At 39.0% G+C, this 7,819-nt stretch overlaps 1 protein-coding gene across 1 annotated transcript; it reads right to left on the bottom strand.

Annotated features, from left to right (window-relative positions):
- Nucleotides 1–1,065: 1,065 nt before the first annotated feature.
- TFPI2 (tissue factor pathway inhibitor 2) lies at nucleotides 1,066–6,470 on the bottom strand. The gene is made up of 5 exons (XM_001099023.5): nucleotides 6,158–6,470; nucleotides 5,703–5,885; nucleotides 4,587–4,775; nucleotides 2,903–3,073; nucleotides 1,066–2,538 (listed from the first exon to the last, which is right to left on the bottom strand). The coding sequence occupies exons 1-5, from the start codon at nucleotides 6,405–6,407 to the stop codon at nucleotides 2,462–2,464; spliced, it is 870 nt and encodes a 289-aa protein (XP_001099023.2). The 5' UTR covers nucleotides 6,408–6,470; the 3' UTR covers nucleotides 1,066–2,461.
- Between the last annotated feature and the right edge of the window lie 1,349 nt (nucleotides 6,471–7,819).

Genomic DNA, 7,819 nt, shown 5'->3' with positions numbered 1-7,819 from the left:
TAGGGGTATTTTCTAACATTTTAATGCATATATTAGGTGGAATTATATCAATGACATCCATATACTATTTTCCCTGTGGTACAGTCTTTAAAAATAAACAAAAAAAAAGGATAAATGCTTTATTCTTTCTGTTAATTCATCAGTTTTCAAATTAATGAGATAATGCCCTAGAAACCTCCAAAAGGTATGAAGGAGGTGAGTGTGTGTGTATAATCATAAATTCAGATTTCTATGTATTTATATACATTGTGGTCATTATTTGTTTTGATGGTCATATTGTCTCATTGTAGGCTAGTGGGAGCTCCTTAATATTACTCTTCTGTTTTTGTGACATGATTCATTAGTCTTTGATAGCTTCCTTGATTACTGCAGTAAGATGGCCCAAGCTTATCTTACATATTTCCTGCCCCAGACCTGGATTCAGCTCTTCTCCTAAGAGCACTGGTTCTTTTTAGTGGGTAATAGTATGGAGAGACCACAGTCTGGATAGTAATTGTAACTACTGCTACTGAGTTGTCATTACTTCAAGGACTTTTCAATAGAAAAGTGGGAAATACAGATTTTTTGATAGAGAAAATCAGTTATTAATTTATATGAGTATTTCTAACTCGAATTTAAGTCAAAGATTTTTACTTAATTTCTTTCGTTGTATAGTTGTATCTCATTTTCTCTTAACGCTGAAAATCCTGACTTCTAAAGAAATGTAATTACTTGTTTTCTTACAGCATAGTATTCTAGATACAATAGGTTCAAAATAACACCAGTATTACTAATAACAATGAGACTACTAAATGCATCTTCAGAGTGCACTAAAATCTCAGAATTCACTGCAATATAATTCATCCATGTAATAAAAAACCACTTGTAACTCCAAAACTATTCAAATAAAAAGTAATAATAAATTTTAAAATGCATTTTGAGATATCTTCAGAATTTTTTGACCTTTATATTTCCCAAATGACATTCTCATATTAATTTTTGAAGTCATTGAAAATAAGTATATATCCTTTGTGTAGTTATGCCACTATTTGGTATTCAGTTGGGTTTGAATGTTTAAGGAAATGCTTTTTCTTTTTTATTTAATTTTGATTATGAATTATGTCAAATACTTACATGGTCCAAGATCAAAACTATATAACAGGTATATTTACATAAATATTATCTCCACAACTGTCCACCCCTCTGTTCCCTCCATCCCTCTACAGGTAAACATTTTTAATATCTTTAGTATCTTCTGTGATGTTTGTATATATGTTTATTCATACTGTTCTAGGCCCTGTATTTCTTATGTATCCTGGGAGTCCAAAGATACACATATATAGATATTTTGCTAACTCCTCATCCATAAAATCTTCAACCAGTCCCCAATTGATGAGTACCTGGTTTTCTTCTAGTTTTCAGCATCATTCAGAGTTCTCAGACATATACCTATTTGTCAAAATAACTGGGATAAATTTTTAAATGAAAGATTGTTCAGGCAAAAGGTAAATGCATTTGTAATTCTGCCAAATAAGAGGCATACTTTTAAATACGTTAATCTTGCCATGAAAATGTAAGAATTTTGAAAAATTATTTTATTACAGAGAAAGAAAAAAGCTGTTTCATTGGAATGAGCATATTTAATCAATGATAATTTACTGGTTAAATTTAAATTATTAAATTTATGCATGGTTTATATAAATAAACACCTTAAACAGTACAAACATTTGAAAAACTTTACTTTCCTTGGTTTTTATAACTTTAGTGGTCTCCAACCCACTCTGTCTTAGGAAATAATGTAACACCAGGAAAATCCTTCCATCTATCTATATGTAAACACAAACATATACATGTGAGTGGGGATTGGTAGATAAATAGATAGAAATTGTTTTCCCAGAGGACAACATTTCTGGCTTTAATAAATTGATCAGCTTTTTAAATCAGTCAAGAAAGTTATGATCTTTTAAATAAATCCCCTTATTCACTCACTGTACTGCAATCTAACACAATAAAATGGGAGTAATATTTTTAAAGTGTTGGTAAATCTGCGACTTCATCTTCTTGGGCCTAAAATATAATCCAACTTTTAAAGCAAAATGAGTTTTATTTGCTAGTCCTTTATATTCTCAAATATCTTAAAAAACACATGATTATGTTGTCTTACGTTGTTTCAGTTATTATCCTCTTCTGAAATCAGGAATACAATCCCAAGAAATGAGTGAGTCATATTTGCTTTTATATCTTATGCATTGCAAGAATTCAGTCGCACAAACAGTTGAACCATAAATTAAAAATGGTAGACTCACATTTGAATAGCAGCTAGCTGTGTATAAAAAACATACAAATTTTTTAAAAAGTGACTTGTGTCAATAAAAACTGGTGAATAAATCACTAATGATTTGTTTCCTCATGCTGTCATATTATTCTTCACATATAACCATAAAGGCAAATAAGCATTCACAAGATGACATATTAAGAATGTTTAAAATTGCTTCTTCCGAATTTTCCGGATTCTACTGGCAAAGCGAAACTTTGGTATCTTCTTTTTCCTTTTCAAAGCTACAATCAATAAAACAACAGTGAAAATCATACATCTCCAGTCTGTAGGCTCACTATAAATCACTATTTCTGACACGGTTATTGAGCTCACTTCATCTTGTTTTTAAGGACTGTGAAGTCAAAACTCATTATACGCTCAGTTAATAATATTTTACCTTTAAGATATGAAAATACGGCTACTGTCTACTGCAGCTAGCCAGTAAAAGCATTTTGACAAAACCGATTAACACTGTGGAGATACTTATGTAGAAGTAGTCTAGAAATGGCAAATTGCTGTTAGTAAAATGGATAAATAAAAATACAATTTTGCTGATAAGTTATTTATAAAGTTTATCTAAAGGCAGAATAAGAAAACATTCACTACCTTTTGCACAGGCGCGTCTGCAATCCTCCCTGCTAACAAAGTTATTGTCATTCCCTCCACAGCCAGTATAGGTGAAAGCATCACAGGTTTTGTATCTTGGATTAAAATAATAGCGAGTCACGTTGGCAGAGCACAGTCCCTCATCTTTTGGACTGTAGCAAAATGATGGACCTTTAGAAAAAAGAGAAGAAAATTAGAAATGTGATAATACCAGAATTTTTAAAGTATGGTGATTACTGAAGTAACTGAAGAAAATCTCATCCCATAGAAGCCTCAGTCTGAATCCAAAATATCATACTAAACCTTTAAAAAGATGTGCTTCAAATTTCAGGTAAGCTTACATGCTAAATTTAATTCTAAATTTTTGTAAACTGGATAGAATTTCTTCTGAAGCTACATCTTTGTATCCTTTAAATGTAAAAAGAAGTTAAACCCAAATACCAGATATGGTTAGGTAAAACTGGGGTAAGTTTCAAGGACAATATGTGGCATGATTTGGTACATTTTGTCGTGTTGGTAGTTTTGCTTTAATGTTTTTAGCAGCTCTCATTCCATTATTAATCAAGAATATATGCATACTAATTTCCAGGTAACCACTGGAGCAAAACATTTATATCTATACAAACAAGAGAACATCCACAGCAACCATCACCACATTAACTCAAGAGTTTGCATATTCAACACAGTATAGCCATAAAGCTTCATCAAATTCTCTGCCAAAGCAAGTTTTCCTTGTTTGTTGAACTTTTCAAAAATCTCTGTGTCTAGGGGAAATATCTGTATTGTCTCCCTCTGCAAATATTAACTACTACTCAAGAGACCATCATTTCAATGATTCAGGTGTAGTGGTGGGAGAGGTAACAAACGGATAGGACAGGAAAGTGTAGAGATGTTTGTGCTGCAATTTGCAATTACTAAAGAATACAGAAATCTAACCGAAAACTTTATAAATAAATTTTCAAGTTTCACCATCTTAATTCTGTATATATTCCACTATCTCACATGTATAACTGATTCTGTACAAATCTGAGGTCATAACATTCATTAATGAATACTTTAATCTTTTATATGTAAATTGAGTAGATGAGAAATAGTTCTAAAGAAACAATTCAGGGCCGGGCGCGGTGGCTCACACCTGTAATCCCAGCACTTTTGGAGGCCGAGGCGGACAGATCACAAGGTCAAGAGATCGAGACCATCCTGGCTAACACGGTGACACCCCCTATCTACTAAAAATACAAAAAAAAAAAAAAAAAAAAAAAGAAGAAGAAGAAAGAAAGAAAAAAAAATGAGCTAGGCATGGTGGCGGGCACCTGTAGTTCCAGCTACTCAGGAGGCTGAGGCAGGAGAATCGCTTGAACCCGGGAGGCAGAGGTCGCAGAGAGTCGAGATTGTGCCACTGCACTCCAGCCTGGGCGAAAGAGCGAGACTCCGTCTCAAAAACAACAACAAAACAACAACAACAACAACAACAACAACAACAAATCAGAAGAAGCAGAAAGCAAAAATTTGAATCATGGCTTTGTCACTTTCCAGTCCTAAGAGTTTGACAAGTCATTAACTTGTCAAGTAATGTGAAATCATGAGAATGCACACCATGTTAATTTCGCATCAAATTGAGTTTTTTCCACCCAAATGTCTTTTTAAAAAAGTGAAATAGAAGTACCATAAAAATCGTATTTACTTTTCTTTGGTGCACAGAAGGCCATACAAGTAACTTCATCTGGAAACCTGTTCTCAATCCAGTTCCGGTGACACCCACCAGATGAGAATTTTTCGCATGTCATGGAACTTAGATTAAAGAAATACTTTTCTGTGGACCCCTCACACTGGTCGTCCACGCTCACTTGCAGCCGGCAAACTTTGGGAACTTCTAGGAAAAGGAGAGTAATAGAACAATGTTAGTCAAAGTAGCCTTCTTATTACTTTCAAAACTTCACTGTATATTCAGCAACATTTTATGGGGGGAGAGAAGTCGTATTAGTGTTGGAATAGTAAATCCCCAGAATACTCCTATGAATCCAGATATTTACTTTTTTCTTTCTTTTTTCTAAAAGAGTGTATTCAGAGCTGACTCAGCTGTGAGGTATCTTTCATGTTCCGTAGAAAGACACTTTGTTTTCTCTGGGTGTTCTCTGATTGTACATATGCAGTTAATCAAAGCTTATTCAAATGAATATGCATTTTCCCCTGGCTCAGTTCCTTGCATCGCAAAGCCCCATGTTCTCTTACAGGCCTTAACAGATATAATCTAAAAATTAAAAATAAAGTAAAATACAACATTATTATGAATCTCCACCATATCCCGCAACTAATCCAACACATGTTTGGGTATCGGGACAAAAGTAGAGTTATATAATGAGCTAAGTCACACTTTAATAATAAAATCCACTAAAAGTATTTCAGATTGATGGACAATCGACAGGAGGAAATGATGTACTGTAGGAGAGTTAAAAATCATAGGTTTGTAACTAAAGAAAAACACAGAGAAGCACTTACGTTGCACCTAAACACGTTATTCTCTTGCATTTATTATACCCTATGGTGAAGGAACGAGTCTTTCCCTGAGTCCGCATAGGCACTGAATTATGATCAATGTCAACTGGGAGACAGAAAATGTATTAGTGGTTGTAAATTTGTGATTATTTTTGAGAAACTGAAAACCATGAGGTTTGCTTAACACTTGAGAAAACCCAGACTACAACTTCCAGTAGAAACCGAGACGTGGGAAACTGGCGAAGTTGCTACCAGCCGCCGGCGCAAGGAGCGCGGGAGTCCTGGGTGCGGCCGGGGCACTTACTTTCTATCCGCCAGCAAGCCTCGTCGCAGGCCTCCCAGGTGTAGAAATTGTTGGCGTTGCCCTCGCAGCCCCCGTACAAGAACTGGCGGCATCTCTGCGTGTACCTGTCGTAGTAGTAACGGGGAAGTAGGGCCCGGCAGGGTCCGTAGTCTAGGGGCAGGAGGCAGATCTCCGCGTTATTTCCTGAAGAAGGGGCAAAAGGAGAGCAAAAGACAGGGAAAGTGGTCAGGCGTAGCTCCTAGGAGGAAGGAGAATCCCGAGGAGTTCTGTCCCCTTCCGAGTGGAGGGGCCTCTGCAGAGAAAGTGCAAACTTGGGAGCGAGTTCCCCCCTGCCCGCGGAGCGCGCGGCAGGGACCTGAAGAAAGCGAGGCTTGGAGGGCGGGTGCACGGGGCCCCATGACCCGCTGCGCCCTCTCCGCTGGTTGGGGAGAGAGGCTCCCGGAGTAGCCAGATACCTGTTGGCTCCTGAGCAGCATCGCCCAGTGCAGCCTCCGTCAGGAGCAGCAGCAGAATCGACAGCTCCAGGGGGCGAGTGGGGTCCATGGTGCAGGGGGTCGAGCGGCCCGCCGGGAAAGGCGTCCGAGAAAGCGCCTGGCGGGAGGAGGTGCGCAGCGTTCTACTCCAGGCAGCCCGGGTGCCCGCTTTATGCGGGGCGAGCGTCCGGCCGACCCCCCCGGGGCGGAGCCTGAGGGGTGGCTGATTCATGCACTGGGGCTGTCACCCCGCCGCCCCCGCACTACAAACTGTGTAAGAGGGAGAGGAATTCCCCGCCAAGTTGAAAAGTTGAACCTGCCTCCCAAACTTTCTCCTGTAGTCCAGACGGGGACGCCCAGAGGGAGGGTTTGTGTCAGTGGTGGGAAATCGGCAAGCTAGACGGGAATGACCTGCTGGTGACTGTGCTGTAAAGAAGCCTGAATCCACTTCTTGAAGGCATGAAGTCCAGGTATTTGAAGGACTGGTGGAGAGAAAGTGCGGAATTCTTGGGTCAGAGCGGAGCGGGATTCGTTGCAATAGACCTTCAGATTAGATTAGAAATGTAAATAAGTGTATATTTATATTTATACACACAGATTTCAACCGAGTTCGAATTTACATTTAATACAGGCTTGTAATATATCGTAGGTGGACAGTTTGGTAAATTTTGACAACTGTATAACCACCAATAAAGAATTAGAACATTTCGGCGGTGTGCGGTGGTTCGCGCCTGTATTCCCAGCACTTTGTGAGGCCAAGGCGGGTGGATCACCTGAAATCAGGAGTTTGAGGCCAGCCTGGCCAATATGATGAAACCCCGTCTCTATTAAAAACACAAAAAGTTAGCCGGGCGTGGTGGCGGGCGCCCGTAGTCCCATCTCCTCGGGAGGCTGAGGTGGGAGAATGGCTTGAACCCGGGAGGTGGAGGCTGCAGTGAGCCCAGATGGCGCCACTCCACTCTAGTCTGGGCAGCAGAGTGGAATTCTGTCTCAGGAAGAGAAGAGGGAGGGGGAGGGGGAGGGGGAGGGGAGGGGAGAAGGCGACTGGGGAAGGGGGAAGGGGAAGGAAGAAAGAAGGAGAAAGGAGAAAGGAGGAGGAGGAGGAAGAAGAGGAGGAGGAGAAGAAGGAGGAAGAGGAAGAAGAAGAGTAAATTAGAACATTTCCATCACCCCAAAAAGCTCCTGCAGACTTTTTCCCAAATCAATCCTTCCATCCTCAGGCCAGGGACAACCACTCTTCTCATTTCTATTACCATACATTAGTTTTGCCTGTTCTGAAATTTCATATAAATGGAATTATAAAGCATTCACTGTGTAGTATTTCTTTCTCACACCTCCTGTTTTTGAGCTACACCCAGGTCATTGCATCAATAATCTGTTTCTTTTAATTCCTTCGTAGTCCGAGGTATGAATTTACAAAACGTATGACTATCCCACAATGTATAAATATGTTGCTGTGTGTATCAATAGTCTGTTCCTTTAAATCATTGAGTAATATTCTAATATATCACAAATGTCTTATTACTGGAATTTGTGTTGTTTCTAGTTTGTTTGGGGGCTCTTATGAATAAAGCTGCTTTGTGTGGACCTGCAATTTTTATTACTCTTGGATAAAATACTTAGAAATATTAGACACTGCCGAAA

The sequence above is a fragment of the Macaca mulatta genome, chromosome 3 (assembly GCF_049350105.2).
Source record: "Macaca mulatta isolate MMU2019108-1 chromosome 3, T2T-MMU8v2.0, whole genome shotgun sequence".
Classification (NCBI taxonomy): Eukaryota; Metazoa; Chordata; class Mammalia; order Primates; family Cercopithecidae; genus Macaca; species Macaca mulatta.
The sequence above is the reverse complement of the archived record's forward strand: the minus strand, read 5'-3'. Positions and strand labels throughout refer to the sequence as shown.

Bases quoted from the DNA above. Each gene is read 5' to 3' on its own strand.
- TFPI2 (XM_001099023.5), bottom strand. From the start codon at position 6,407: ATGAATCAGCCACCCCTCAGGCTCCGCCCCGGGGGGGTCGGCCGGACG. The intron at 5,886-6,157 runs GTATCTGGCTAC...CCCCTTCTTCAG, and splicing joins TGCTGCTCAGGAGCCAACAG to GAAATAACGCGGAGATCTGC. The intron at 4,776-5,702 runs GTAAGTGCCCCG...TCCTTTTCCTAG, and splicing joins GGCTTGCTGGCGGATAGAAA to AAGTTCCCAAAGTTTGCCGG.